Source organism: Carettochelys insculpta, chromosome 22, assembly GCF_033958435.1.
Source record: "Carettochelys insculpta isolate YL-2023 chromosome 22, ASM3395843v1, whole genome shotgun sequence".
Taxonomy (NCBI): domain Eukaryota; kingdom Metazoa; phylum Chordata; order Testudines; family Carettochelyidae; genus Carettochelys; species Carettochelys insculpta.
In genome coordinates, this window is record NC_134158.1 from 7,411,090 (window position 1) to 7,426,403 (window position 15,314).

Sequence of the window (15,314 nt, forward strand, 5' to 3'; positions counted from 1 at the left end):
ACACCTCCGCTCCCGGATTTCCGTTCTCCCCCTCCCCCTCCCCCTCCCCCGCTCCGGGCCGGGCCGGGCCTTCTCCCACCGAGGCCCCACCCGCGCCCCCGCAGAGGACGGGAAGCGCCCGGCCCAGGCCCCCCCCCCCCCAAGGAAGATCCCCGACGCGAGTTCCGCTGGGCTGCAGCGTCTCCCCCGCAGCCGCCCTGTGCGTTGCCGACTCGCGCCGGGGGCCGTGTCCAGCGTCGGTCCCCGAGCGACAGATCCTCGGCGGCAGCGCCGCGGCGCGTTCCCGGGGTCCGCATGTCCCGTCTCCGGTCCCGCTGTCTTTCGTCACACCCGCTCTTCGCCTGCCTGCTCCTGCTCCTGGTCCTGCTCTGCTCCCGCCGGGCCGGCTGCCGCCTGCGGGAGTGCGGTGAGTGCCTCCCGCGCCTGGGCTGGTGGGGCCCGGGGGAGAGGAGGCGTCCCGCGGGTGGGATGTGGGGAGGGTGTGTCAGAGACCTGTGAATCCCCGGGGGGCCGGGCGGGGGCTGCAGGGGTGTTAAGGGAAGGGGGCATCGCAGGGGAAACGTTGTTGTATTCGATGTATATATATATATCTATATATAGAAGCGCTGGTTTGTGAGCGAGCGGTTACTGATGCTCCCGTGAGGTTCAGTATTGTATTTAGCATTGTTAGTGCACCCTCCTTAATCGTCTCATGAAATTCAGCATTGTTTTGTTACTGAAATCCTGTTCATGTTCTATACGACTGGATAACTCTACCGCCCTGTAACTTACATTCCGTTAATAATCTATTGGTACTTTACCTCCTGATTAATAGGGAATTACCAGAGCGGAATGTCATATGAGCAGCGTCGGAGGGGGAGCCGTGTTAGTCTGGATCTGTAGCAGCAACGAAGGGTCCTGTGGCACCTTATAGACTAACGGAAAAGTTTAGAGCCTGAGATTTCGTGAGTTAACTCAGTTCTTAACGGCATCTGAAGAAGTGAGTTAACTCACGAACGCTCATGCTCTAAACTTTTCTGTTAGTCTGTAAGGTGCCACAGGACCCTTCGTTGCTGCTATATGAGCAGTAGGGATTCAGTTTGAGCTGGGGGAGTGGATAAAGGGAGTATGAGAAACTCTCCCCTGGTTTGTTCGGGGGCGGGGGGGTGAACAAAGGAGGAGAGAGGTGTAAGTATTGCTCACTTCTGGTTGCAAGGTGTGCAGGCTTTGAGGAGAGATCCCCCTGCACCTTACTTGGCATGCCAAATAAAGATCCTTCTTCCGCTCTCGGTGTGTCATTGGGCCAGCGTTGCACACCGGGCACGAACTGCCACTGGGCCACCTTAAGAAGGAGGCAATACAGGCACCAGGCTCACAGCTGAGCCCCAGCAGGATTCTCGGGGTAGATGTTGCCTCATCTCTTTTGCCTGCGGGGCCCAGTGTAGTAAGTGCATCCAGAAGCTGAACAACGGACTTGGCCCTGCACTTTGTTCCATGATTAGAGGCCTCCCCAGGAAGTAATCTGAGTGTCTCCTTTGAGTGTACGTTTGTAGGGGTGTTCTGGAGCACCGTGCCTGCTCATTGCAGCACCGTGTGCCCCCAGAAAGGGTCTGTAGAGGGGCCTGGACCTGCCACGGCCTCTGTTCCTTCTCACCTGCCTGCAGCTCTGGATGGCGCCACTGCAGTGTGACAAGGAGTGGGGGGATCCCCTGACCCTGCACTCCGTCACATGCAGATGTGACTCTCTCAGCAGGGAGAGCAGAAGGGTTAACAGGCAACAGGGGCACAGCTGAGAACAGATTTACCAGCACAGGAAGCAGAAGCCGTCAGTACAATCTGTTTTGGGGAGAGGGGCCCAGAGGGGGATCCCTGAATTGGTGCCCTGGCCTCCTTCCTCCCTCTCCAGCTAGAGGACACTGGCTGCTTCCCAACTCCCCAGTTCAAATTCCAACCAACCGGGCCCCAACTCCCTGTTTTGTCCTGTTTCCCAGGCAGCAAAGGTACCACCTGGTGGCAAATGTCATCACCCTGAGACATCCCATTACCACTCAGTGGTTCCTAAACTTTTCGGCATCACGCCCCCCACACCTCTTCTTTACCATCATCCAACCCCCTTTAACCAAAAATTCAATTCGTAATTTAAAATAAACACAAAATCGTGATGTAAAAATATTTGAAATTAAAAATAAGCACAAATGTTTTTTCTTGGCCCCTTGCGGGTGTCTGGTGCACCCCAGCTGCCTGAGCCCCGTGCCAGCTGCTAGAGCTGTCTGTGCCAGCTGCCTGCCTGCCTGAGCCCTGTGCTGCCGGAGCCACCTGTCCAAGCTGACCAAGTCCCGTGCAGCCGTGGCCAGCCAGCCAGCCAGCCACCCGCCAGCCTGAGCCGTGCGAGCCCTGCAATGCTGGGTCCGGCCGCCTGAGCCCCACTGCCCAAGCCTCTCCCCTCCCCCAAAGCCAGGCAGTCCCAGCCCTCATCTAACCCCACCCTTCTCTTCCTTCCCCTCCCTTCCCCAGCCAACACTCCCCTTTGCCAGAGGCAGCTGGCTCCATGTGGGTCTTCGCCGGCTGCCTACTTTTTATGATGGCTGTGTTGAGTTGTCCGCATAAAATGGCAGGGGCTGAGAGCTCTTTCTTCAGGTGGCGGGATGACGGGGGCAGGAGGAGGGGACTGCCTCGTGCCCCCCTGGAATTTCTTCACACACACCCCAGTTTGGGAAACCATGCACTGCGCTCTAATGCTGTGCCCAGGGATGCTTAAGGAAGCGCAGCCTCACCAGGGGAATAAAATCCTCACACTCCCCCACTTCGTCACACTGTGTCTACTGCTTCCGAGCGGCTTTCCTGCTTCTCCCGCTGATTTGGTTTATGTGCTGCGTTTAGTTCACTTTCTAGCTTTGTTAACAACTTCATGGTTGTAACACAACTTTGCAAATGCAAAGTGCTCCACTTAGGAAGAAACAATCAGTGTCACACATACAGAATGGGAAAGGACTGCCTTGGAATGAGTACAGCAGAAAGGGATCTAGGGGTGATCGTGGACCACAAGCTAAATATGAGTCAACAGTGTGATGCTGTTGCGAAAAAGGCAAGCATGATTCTGGGATGCATTAACAGGTGTGTTGTGAACAAGACACGAGAAGTCATTCTGCCGCTCTCCTCTGCGCTGGTTAGGCCTCAGCTGGAGTATTGTGTCCAGTTCTGGGCACCACAGTTCAGAAAGGATGTGGAGAAATTGGAGAGGGTCCAGAGGAGAGTGACGAGAATGATCAAAGGTCTAGAGAACATGACCTATGAAGAAAGGCTGAAAGAATTGGGCTTGTTTAGTTTGGAAAAGAGAAGATCGAGGGAGGACATGATAGCGGTTTTCAGGTATCTAAAAGGGTGTCATAAGGCAGAGGAAGGGAACTTGTTCTTCCTTGCCTCTGAGGATAGAACAAGAGGCAATGGACTGAAATTGCAGCAGGGGAGGTTCAGGTTGGACATTAGGAAAAAGTTCCTAACTGTCAGGGTGATCAAACACTGGAACGAATTGCCAAGGGAGGTGGTAGAATCTCCATCACTGGAGCTACTTAAGAAGAGGTTAGATAGATGGCTTTCAGGGATGGTCTAGAAAGTGCTTGGTCCTGCCATAAGGGCAGGGGGCTGGACTCGATGGCCTCTCTAGGTCCCTTCCAGTCCTACTCTTCTATGATTCTTTGCGCTTGGGCAGGCCCGTCCCGCTGAACCCCTCGCCCTTTGTGGTCTACGGTGTTACCCCGGGTTATGCCAAAGACCCGTTTGAGCCCTGCCACGGGTTCTGTCAGGGCCGAGCCCCCCTCTGATACTCCGAGTGCAGAAAGGGCTGGGGGGCGGGGGACGCAAAAACCTTAGCCGTACCTTGCAGGAGTGTGGTGGGGTGCATACGCAGAGCAGGCAGAGGGCGCTCCCTGCCTGCAGCTCCTCACCACGCAGCACTGTGGTGAACAGGAAGCGTATTAAATACTGCGGCTGGAGAGGGTCCTCTTAAACACCCCGCGGTCACAGATTCCCTGAGGCTGGGAGGTAATCACCGATGCCCCCAAATGACAGAGCCCCCACCTTAAAACCAGGGAGGAACTACTTGGATATCTCCCTGTGGGTAACCCCCAGGCTTCACCCCTCCCTTAGGAGAGACTTGGAAATAAAGAGAAGAAATTAAGCTGTAATCTGACAGTTGCTCTCTTGGCCCAAGCATGAAAAGACACAGCCCTTTCTGTAGGACACAGGAATCAAATTATGAGTAACAAAAGGTAAAATGTGCCTGGAAGGTGATGCAACGTACAGGGTTGTTTGATGTTTTTTTTAAAAAAACAAAAAAAGACGAAAAAGAAGTGAAGGTTGGCACACACAGAGTGGTTTCCCTGGGATTCAGCTTAGAGGTTACAGAGTCCGGAGGGGAAAAGTACGTCCACCAGCCTAAGAAGTCCCACACCAAATCCAAACCAAACGTAACCTCATTGTGTCTGTCTAAACCTTTCCTTTCTACTTCCATATCTATGCGCTGATTATGATGTGGCCAGGATGTTTGCTGGATTAAGCCTGTTTAAGATCAATTGTCTTGGTTTTTCTCTGTCTCCCTGCTTCAATCATACACCCTCATTCTGTCAACAGGCCCCTGCTTCAGTTCAAAGAACCCTCTTTTCTCCCGTTGGCTCACCTGGCTGCTTCCCACAGGGAGCCCCCTCGCTTTGGGTTTAACCCTTTGCATGACAGGTTCCTATCACTCTTTGTAACCCCTCCTGATTTCTTTCCCTGAGGACCTCTTTAGCTCTGGAACCAGAGTCCCCTCCCCTAAGGAGCACTGTCAGAGCCTCTGTCCCTAGGCGCTGTGTGACCTTGGGCAATTCGCTGGTCTGACTCCTAAACAGCTTCACAAAAGCCAAACTGGTTTCTTTTACAGATCTTAGCCCGTGTCAGGATGTCACCCCTCTATCCAGATGTGATGGCGGCTCTCTGCTTTTCCCTCTTAACATCTCTGCAACGTCGCTCTGTGTCTGCAAGTGCAACACTTCAACAGCCAGTTGTGAGGCGATAGCTGTCATCTTGAATGAGAAATCACAAATGCTCAGCAGCTCCGATCCCCACCCAGTGTCTGTGACAAACAGACATCTCAATGTGACAAATGCTTGCAAAAGCAATGGAGCCAATTATAAGGTGGTGGATAGCCTAACTAACAAGTGTCTGGCTGTACGCGGTAAGTGCCTGTATTCTAGGCCTGAGTAAACCTGACTAATTCCAGTTCATTGTCTCGGGCCATGAGCGCTGAGGAAGAGCTTGGAAGCTGGTCTTTCTTCAGCAGAAGTTGGCCAATAAAAGATACTGGCTGAACCTCTCTAATCCAGAACTCTCTTGGCTGGCAACCTCCATAATCCGGCATGATGTTAGTTAGCCAGACGAACACTTATCATGAGTGTGGCCAAGTTTCCAGACATCCTGTAAAGTTTGTTTCCACCCACCCGTCCCAGCTGTCAGTGTTCTGGGCTGTTCTTTAGCTGTAATTTACCCCTAAATGTCTGCTAAGAGCCCAGTCAGCAGTGAAAGTGTTGGTAATGTGCTAGATAATATTGACCTCCCATGTCACGGCCCAGCAAATTCTCTTGTTCGGCATCAGTCTGGGGGCTTGACAGGCTTATGAGAAAGCGCCATAGTTGCCGTGTTGGCCTCTTATTTTGATGCTCCAGTTTTGACGAGCTTCAGGAAAGTAAATACTTGTACTCTTCAGCAGTTGTACTGCACTCGAGCCTGAGTGCCGCAGGTGAGGCGTGGCCCTGTGCGCAAAGGGCGTGTCTGCAGGCCGTTCTTGTGCCTTATAATTGCTAGCTTAGAAAGATGAATCATTAAGAACTCCCCCAATGCAGACACGGCTATACTCGCTAAATTTGCTTGTGTCGATGGAGTTTGTTGCCCCGCCTTCCTGAGAGGCTACGTACCAGAGACTCGCGGTACGTCTTCAATACAGGCAAGATTCACCCTGCTGTGGCCAATCTTCTGCAGTTGAATTTAGCATGGATGTGGTAAATCGAACTTATGGGGTACCCCTGTCAGCCGTGCTACTCATGCTGCCCCTGTTCGGAGTGAAGGAAGCTGCCAGGAGCGCAGGCTCCCCTCAAATTCCCTTAGCGGAGATGGCGCAGAAGCCCGAATTGAGGCACGTTGGCTCTGGCTATGAAATGAACAGAACTGGAATTGTGTACCTTGATTTGACTTGCTCCTCTGGTGTAGACCTGCCCTGAGTCCCCTCTGGAGAGCCGCTGCTCTGACCCCTGCGTAGGCAGAGGAGTGTGTGGTGCATTTCTGCACCACTAGTGAAGCGATGGCAGAGGCGATAGAGGAGGACGTATTTTGAAGAACACTTAAGGGTTTTTGAGTGGGCGAGAGCCTCTCTCCCAGCACTGATATCTACCCACTGGCATCACTTTTCCATTGTCTTCTTCCAGGTCGTCCACCACTCTCAACTTCTACTTCCCGGTCCCTCCTGGACAGTGAGAGATCCCCCAATAGGACTGCAGAAGAGGGTGAGTAGAAGAGAACCTGCTGGAAATGGGGAATGTGTTTATTCGCACCTTCGGAGCACGGCGGGGAACCTTGACCTAGATCCATGCAGGGACCGGGGAGGGGGTGTAGGTACCCAGAAGTGACTTGAGTAGAAGTGCAGTTGTTTTGGGGGTGTACTTAAGTACAGGTGGCTGGTGTGGCCCTGGAAAACTACTTGAGTAAGAGCACCCAGTGACTCAGACGTCACACCTAGATTGTGCTGAAGCATCTAGAAGAGAAAGCAGCTGCACTTTTGCTTAAGGACCGTTTGGTCCTTGCCCCATCTCTGCAGAGGAGGACGTGACGCCCAGTGCGGTTGTGCTCTAATTTTCGCCTGCCTGGAAAATCCCCGGAGAAACACAGAGCCCCAAAGCATGAGGGGAGCAGCCCATCTCCCTTGGCTGTGAATGGGGAGAGAAGGGTGCCTAAGAACTCGACCCACCACAGCCAGCAGGCCTGGGCCTTCCTGCCAAGCTAGCGAATGGGAGAGAGTGACCAGAGGAGTTTCCTCAGCCCCACCCCCTCACAGGTTGGGGGCTAAACCTGGGTGCTCTCAGCTGCTCACCCACAAGCTGGGTCTCTCCCAGGCACAGGCAACTTGAGCCCTAACATCTGTGTTGGGAAGATGAGCTGGAGATGTGGCTCCGGCCGTACCAAATGGCTAGAGCAGGGGATCGTGTCCCCCTGAGAGCTCAGCCCAGTGGTGTGAGAGCCGGGTTCAGTCGCTCCCTTCCCTGCACTCAGTGGCGATGGGGACTTTGAGCAGGGGTCTCCCAGCTCTCAGGAGCATTCCCTAGACACTGCACTGTGGGACAGGCAGCTGGGGGGTTTCTTTCCGTCTCTCTGGTTGAAGCTGTTCCACTGATTAATCATTAGGGCAGAGCTGGAGAACAGAGACAGTAGCCTTTGAGGGTCTCTCCCAGCCAGGAAGTCCCATGTCACAGTTCCCTGCTTCAGTGGCCAGTTATTTATACCCAGAGCAACAGTTTCAGTAGGAAAGACTGAGAGAGACACTGATGAGCCGCAGGGGGTGGTGAGACGTCCAGGGGTTAACCGACTAAGCTGGATTTTCCATCCCTGAAAAGAACCAGTCAAGGGTGTTGCATTCAGGGCTCGATGTTCACGTTACAAAACCATCGCTCCTGATCCAATGGTGTTAACATCCAAGTAGACACTGGGCTTGTTGTCGTCTTTCATTGTTGCTTTATGATGGCAAAAGGCCTGAAAAGCTTCTTTAAAACCCCCAAGCCCTGCTGTTTGTATGGCTGTGAGGCCCTCAGGGTTTGTTTACCCTGTCTCTTCCTGGAAGATTGTACAAAGCTTGTGAGCAGGGCAGGTTTGGTGTGAAGGAGTTATGTACAGGGAAGTCCCAGCTGTTGGCCTCTGTTGTACGGAGCTGACTGTGTCCTGCCGTGTGTAATCGGCCTTGGCTGTTTTACCAGCTTGGTTTATAAAACCTTCCAGTGAATACGTGACAACTAAGAAAGTTAAATCCATGATGGGCTTCACGCTGCAGAATCAATGGTATTCATCATAAAGGTGCCCTCATTTCACCCCTGTTTAGGTGCGCAGAATGTGGTGATAAAATCTGCCTCAGAGTGACTCGGCAGCGGTGTGGCCAAGCAGATGTCTCAAAGGGAGGGGTTGACGGAGAATTATAATCCGAGGGTTCGGATGGGAGCCCAGATCCCTCCCAAATCAATTTCAGGCACCCTTCTTTAGCAACCGGCTTTGTTCAGGAATGCGTTCCAGGGCAGGATCTCCAGGACACTCTCAGGAGAACTGCAACTGCCCATTCACAAAACAGTGTCTTTTGTATTACCTTGCGTGGTAATCCTCCTGTACCCATTGACCACTCGCAGCCACACCCCAACACAGGCCAGGCCCTTCTGCACCAAATCTCTTCCCATCACTACATATCACCTCAAATTCCATTCTCAGGTATCTCTTCAGAGCAGGACTTCCTCACAAACAGGTTGATACCAGTTTCACCCAGCTGCCCACCTGTGAGCCTGCACATACCACTCTACAAGGGTCAGGCCCAACACCTTGGTCATACAGGGGTCTCCAAGACAGCAAGTTCATTTTATCCTCCAGGGTTTTGTCTAGTATCTTAGGCTATGTCTATGCTACCCTGGAGGATCAACCCACTCAGGCTCCATCTTCTGGGGTTTGTTTTACACCTCTGGTAGGGACACGCAAAGTTGACCTGTGGGGGTCAGCACGGACCCCTGTTCTCCTTGTGTGAGCCGGGTTGCCCTGTGAAATTAAACCAGGAGTGCCCTGGTAAAACCAGGCTACCTGGAGACTTTATCAGGGGACCACAGAGCGTCTGAACCCAGAAATCTCTTATCAGGGTGTGTGCTCGTGGCACTCAGTGTGCTGTAGGAAGCAGAAAATTCCCCAACATTGGGCTAGTGGCTTTGACTGACTCTTCTGTTAATGCCGTCTGTCTTGGATTTCAGGGCCTCGGCCTCGGCATGGAGGTGGCTGGATAGTGGGGCTGGCGCTGGGGCTGGGACTGGTGCTGGTGCTGGGGCTGGTGCTACTGATTACGGCATATAAAAAGAAAAGGCTTCCTGCCATCTCATCATTACTCCAGGGGAGGCTTTGCCTTTCTGCCAGTGCTACTGCCCGCCAGCCAGGTCCGAGCTCTACTGTGTCATTGGAAATGGAGGAAGAGACACGCTCCCTCAGAAGTGCCACTGGGAATGAAGGCAGAGACCACCTCAGCGATGCCAGCAGCTAGCCTCCGTGTCCAGGAACTACCTCAGTGTTCAGACTTCAGTATTGAACCCTGGAGGATCAACCCGTTCCTCCTGAGCTTAAACCGCAGGAAGCGGGATTTAGGATGGACATTGGGAACAATTTCCGAAGTGTCAGGGCAGTTAAACACTGGAATAAATTGCCTAGGGAGGTTCCGGAAGCTCCATCCCTGGAGATATTTAAAACAGGTTGGATAAGTAACAGATGATCTAGATCAGGCGTGTCCAACCCGCGGGCTGCATGCGGCCCTGGACAGCTAGTAATGCGGCCCCACAAGATCGTAAACTTTTAACAGTATTATGTGCTTTATATACATTAACTATATTTTATATGCGGCCCGAGACAATTCCTCTTCACTCAGTGCGGCCCAGGCAAGCCAAAAGGTTGGACACCCATGATCTAGATGGTGCTTGGCCCTGCTGTGAGGGCAGGGGGCTGGACTCGATGACCTCTTGAGGTCCCTTCCAGTTCTAGTGTTCTGTGATTCATGCAGCCTGTCCTCTGAGCCCTGCTCATTCACTACGACTACGGCTACACTAGTGAGTTTTGGCGCTAAAACTGGTGGCGCGCACACACACACAAAATCACCGACATCCTGCTGCCTCTCCCGGTGGAGCAAGACTGCCGGGTTCTGTGGCCAGAAAAGCTCTGTGAATGCAGAGGATCCGGAGCAATGGGCAGCCCTGTTGGATGTGTTTCTTGGGGCCTGTTTTGTCAAGAGAGCGTCCAGGCAGTCTGGCGGGTCTGTCGACAGCGTGGCGCGCACTCACAATTGGCTTGTGTGTGTGGCCGCACTCTGTCAGCAGAAGTTTTGTCAGGAAGACCCTTCCAGCAGTGACTTTTGTCAACAGATTGCTGTAGTAGCCTATGACTGGTTGCTATTTTGTAGGTTAAAAGAAGTCCTCAATTGAAACTTTAAAGGGTGCGATCCATAGTCTATGCAGACTGAAGGATGCCCACTACTACTGCTAGGTTAAAAGAGCTTGAATTAACAAATAGAATATGAAGTTGCAAGGGGAAGGTGCCCCAAAAAGCACTTTATATTTATTTTTTCATTTTAATTAGAATTCATGTATGATCTTTTCCCTGTTTATTCTGTACATGTGCAATTGTCCTTGGAATGGCTGGTAAACATTTCCTATGCAAATAGCTGATGCTTCTCACAGCATTTAAGGAAGTAGCTGTGTCATTGACTACTTAGTAGGCTTAGCAGAATTTGGTTTTTATTTCCTATAATTTTGACAAGTGGCATTAATTTATTCAGTTTTTATCAGTCTAAATTGTGGCAGTTGTGGGAAGTTATGAGAGGATCAGACAAAGGCAGTCAAACAATTAGTTCCTCAGGGTAGATGTTGAGATTCAAAAAATTACACTTTGTTAACATCGTTTGTCAAAATATGCAATCAACTTTTTTCATATCCGCAAGCCCTGGGATGGGGAGGCTGCTGGATATTCAAATATTTTGGATAATGGAGAGGTATCCCTAGCAATGCCTGAACACTAACGAAAAACAAGATTAGATATTAAAACGACAGATGTACGCAGAGTACTTCATTTACCAACACTGGTCATATTGTACTCGGTAAATTTATAGGCTGTGTCTACACTAGAAGGGGCCTTCAGCTGAGAACTTGGGGAGCGTCTACACGCACACACAAAGTGTTCTGTTGTCAGTGTCTCTAGAGGACTCTGCATTTGCCTCTCCAGCGTTCTCCCTCAAAAATGTGAGGCATCTGCTGACAGAAGGGCAGCGTGGACATTTCTGTGGACCGAGGTGGCTTCTATCGACACTTCTATCAACAGGGTGGGCAGCCCTGTTTGCGGAGCTGTCACTCTGCTTTCTGTCACCCGACGGCAGTGCAGGCTGTGGCAGTTCTTTGTCCACCGAGCAAGCCGTGTACAGCAACAATCTATCAACAGAGGGTCTGTCGAGATTCCTGTGTTGAATAAAATCTGTCGACAGATGCTTCTAGTGTAGATCCCGCCATGCTGTGTTAGCTGTATTTGTCTTTACTTCCACTCTACTGTACGTAAGAAACAACTAAAATTTACTTACGGTTAAAATGCTGGTTATTTGAGAGTTCTGGATAATAGACTGTCCAGTCTGAAAGAGTTTCCTGTACCAAGTTACAAGTTCTCAAGCAGCATTTTTCATAGTTTGCCTGTTTGTAAACTGTGATGATTAGCAATGGAAATGTGCAGATATGGAGAAGAGGATGTTTATAGACAAATCAAGTCCTTCCAAGCCTACTAATTAGACCCAGCTTCATGTTTTTTTTATATGATGCACTTTTCAGTAATGAGTTTTTCAACTTAGATGTAGCTTTTTATGACGAATTGGCCACAAATGCACATGTGGCTGAGATCAGTCCTGTTTTACTTGATGACATGAAGGGGAGACGTCCGGTGAAGTGCAGTATAACTATAGTTGTACACTGTGTGTTTAGCATGTAAGCTTTGTGTGGCAGGGACTGTCACTGTTTGTGCAACACTAAGCACAGAGGCCCGGCTCTCATTTGTAGTCTCCAGGTGGTACTGTAATAAGAGATTTCATGAAACTGGAAAATATGCAATGGGTTTCAGATTTCAATGTCTGTTACTGCCATAGGTGGTGGTTTTCTTGTTAGGCCTCAGCTGTATTAGGGAACTGACCCCGTGCTGCCCAAAGATCAGAAGTTTTCAGTCCTATTCCAGACAGTGTTGTTCTTCCAAGCAGTTACATAGATTCTATTTCTGGTTCCCATTGTCATTAAGGGCTTCGTTTCCTGCTCAGGTGCGCAGTAGGGGAAGCATCCCTCAATCTAGGGTAGCTTTCCTATTCTACTTGGTGCTTACTGCCGTGCCTTTTCCTCTCAGTTGCCACCAGTAATATGGCAACCTACAAACTGTGAAGACACTGAACTTGCTCAAAGCATAGAATGAACTTGAGAAATAAATTTCCAGTGGTGAGAAATTTAACTCGTACTGCCGACAAATCCAGCCCTAGCTGTTTGCATGCTGGGAACACAACTAGTAATTGATACAGGGGAGTTATTTTAAATACTCATGAGATACTGGAATAGTAAGGTGCTAGACCCAATGTCGACTGTGCGGTCTCTGGAATAAGGACTGCTTCTAAATCTAGGTTGTATAACATGTAGCACAGTTAGGCCCTGTAACAGTGGTCCTTAACAAGTGACTGTAATAAACAAAAAATCCTGGATGCATAGAAAAATCTTACGGTGCACATACAAATGCAGTGTCAAATGTGTTCGAATTCATGATTCAGACTCCCCTCCCCCCAGCCCAAAAAATGATTTTGTTTAAAAAAATTAAAACATTTCTTTTTTTTTGAATATTTAGGGCATTGCATTTTTAAGCTTTTTCTTTGCAACTATGAGACCAAGACATTATTGAATGAAAACCAAATTACCCTCAAAATAACATGGCTCCAGGATCAAGGGATTTAAGTAGGAGACTCCATAGCTTGAGTTGACAGTAATGTCCTGAGACTTAACAACCCTGCTAAAACTGTAGCATTCCTAAAGTGTTTATTGTTCTTCGACTCCATGCTGGCTGCCAGAAGCAATAGGAAGTCGTGTTTACATCCAGGAGTGCCTGACATTTGGTCCTTTCATGTTTATCTCATGTTTCTACAGTATTAAAAACCACGTTGTGTACAGCACTGCCTTTGTCTTTTCTATGGGAGAGGGTAAGCGCTTCAGAACAAGCTGAATTTCGGATTGCTTTTTCAGTAGTTACTACGGAGCCCTTTGGATGCCTTTTGATCCATCTGGATCAATAAAGGGGTGGGCGGCTGAGGCACATAGACACATTCTGCAGTTAGACGGGTCAGCAAGGGGCCCCGTAGAAAGTGGGAACGGCTGAGGGAATGCTCTCAGGGGTGACGGTTCCTCTGAGTCGGGCTGGAGAATTTGCAGGTGTACGTCCACTGCAAATCCAGGGAGGAGAGAATGGATGGGGAGCCGTGCAGGCGCTGGGGGGACTGGAACACCCTGGCGGTCACAACCTTTATTTTATCCCAGGTTTGTGCTTTGATACTCTTTGGAAAGCCCTAGGAATGATTTAACATGCAGGGACTTCTCCTTCCTAACGAACTTTTAATGGTTTCGTAACAATAACAAACAATGTAACAAACAGAACCCAACCTCGAATGAAACGAACACTCGGGGCCACAGCGCAGTGGAGGCCGGAGCACCACTTGGGTGACTTCCAATCCCAGGTGCGTTCACACCTGGCCTCTGCCCCCTCCTTGTTCTCAGGCCTGTTGCTGGTGAAGGGCAGGGCTCAGAGTTACAAGGTGGGGGGAGATGCTCAGAAAAGCTGGACTCGCTGAGCAGCTGCTCCTCCTGGGGAATTCTGCACCACTGCCCGGGCACAGAACTAACGGCCAGAGATTTATTTAAAGCAGGAAATAGATGTGGCGGGGGGTGGGTGGGGGAGAAGCTGCAGTTCTGCCTTTCCTCCAGCCGTGGTCACTGTGGCTTCGGGACAGGAGGCAGAGCCAGGCCCTCAGGGCTGCTGGGAGGGAGGGGAGGAGTCACAGACTGGTGTGGAAGGGCCTGTGGGGGACAGACTGGGGGTGGGCTCAGGAGCTAGTGGCAGGGAGGGGACATTAAGCTTGGGTACAAATGCATAGCCACATGGGGACAGGGACAAGAGCTGGAGGGGCACATGAGGGTGGGAGCTCCACATAGGGCCACGGGGTGCAGGCATAGATGTGGCTGATTGTATGGGACAGGCGAAGGATCAGCCAGGGTCTGCACGGGGGAGATTCCCCAACTTCATCAAAACCTCATATCCCTCTGTGATGGGGTTCAGGGGTCCCCCTGCACTGCACCCCGTCCGCTGGCAGGAGAGACTCTCACTCAGCCGGTACAACAGCAGGTTTATTAGGCAACAGATGTCCAGTTTCTCACAGAAGCAACAGCATAGCAGCCAGAGACAGTCCTTCCAACCCGTCCTGGGGAGAAGACCCCGAGGGGTGCCCCTCTGGGGTGTAGCTTTCCCCCTCCTCAGGCTGGCTGCCTTCCAGCTCTCCCTTTTCCTAGCCTCTAACTGCCGCCCCCGATTCAAAACCCAGCTCAGCTCCTCCCTGCTCTTTGTTCAGGCAGAGGTGTTACCTGCCAGTTGTAGCCCCAGGGTCATCTTTAGCCACTGGGAGCTGCTGCTTGCCTCAGACATCCAGCCTGACTCACACATGCACTCCCCCCACTCCATCACACCCTCCGGCCCCCAAACTTTTCCACGCGGGGGGGTGTGGTCTCTCAGTGGTTAGATCCTGGCTCACGTCCGTTCCGTTAGCCGGGTGCGCTCGCCGCATGCACCGGTGCCGGGAGAACGTTCCCTGCCTGGTATCCATCGGGGCCTGGCTCATTTCTGTTTCTTACACACTTCTGAAGTTCTTCTCTGGAAGGCGGTGGCTGGCCATGGTGCCTTTGGCGAGCTGTGGGGTGCACCTTTGCTGGGTGCTGAGGGACTGGTTCCCTGGAGCGGGAGGGACTGACTGTGGGGTGATGGGGTTGAAATGACCTCTCACCCCAGTGTTCCAGTGTATCTGGTGGTAAGTGAGACGGGAGTGCAGAGGGGACCCTCTGGCTGCAGCCCACACTGAACGAGTGGTGATGTAAGAGTTCAGGGTGAGGACGACTTGTGTCCAAGTCCCACTCCTGGCCTCCTTCCTCCCTCTCCAGGCAGACCAGACTGCCCAACCCCAAACTGCCCAGTTCCCCTTCCAACCAGCCAGGCCCCTGCTCCGTCCTTTGTCCTGGTTCCTGGGGAAGAAAGGGGTCACCGGGTGGCCTAGGTTCCAGAGAGCTGTAACTCCCCTTATCTACCTGGCAGAAGTCACCACACCCGAGCTCCCATGACGGCTATACATGGACGCTGGGCCTAGGGAAACTGAGGCACCCGCCTGGTGTTACTGCAGGGCACCAGGCAACACATGCAGCCTCAGCAAGGGAATGAACTCCTCACCCCGCCCCCCACCATGCCTAGGTCTCTGTGTGGCCTCAGGT

General features: G+C 51.6%; 1 protein-coding gene across 1 annotated transcript; it reads left to right on the plus strand.

Annotated features, from left to right (window-relative positions):
* The first annotated feature begins 135 nt into the window (after positions 1 to 135).
* LOC142024933 (uncharacterized) lies at positions 136 to 12,958 on the plus strand. The gene is made up of 4 exons (XM_075017292.1): positions 136 to 406; positions 4,898 to 5,191; positions 6,435 to 6,512; positions 8,997 to 12,958. Exons 1-4 carry the CDS (start codon positions 295 to 297, stop codon positions 9,278 to 9,280), a joined length of 768 nt encoding a protein of 255 aa, XP_074873393.1. The 5' UTR covers positions 136 to 294; the 3' UTR covers positions 9,281 to 12,958.
* Positions 12,959 to 15,314: the final 2,356 nt, after the last annotated feature.

Excerpts from the sequence above, each read along its gene's own strand:
- LOC142024933 (XM_075017292.1), top strand. The coding sequence starts at position 295 with ATGTCCCGTCTCCGGTCCCGCTGTCTTTCGTCACACCCGCTCTTCGCC. Across the intron at positions 407-4,897 it reads CTGCCGCCTGCGGGAGTGCG|ATCTTAGCCCGTGTCAGGAT; the intron begins GTGAGTGCCTCC and ends TTTCTTTTACAG. Across the intron at positions 6,513-8,996 it reads CAATAGGACTGCAGAAGAGG|GGCCTCGGCCTCGGCATGGA; the intron begins GTGAGTAGAAGA and ends CTTGGATTTCAG.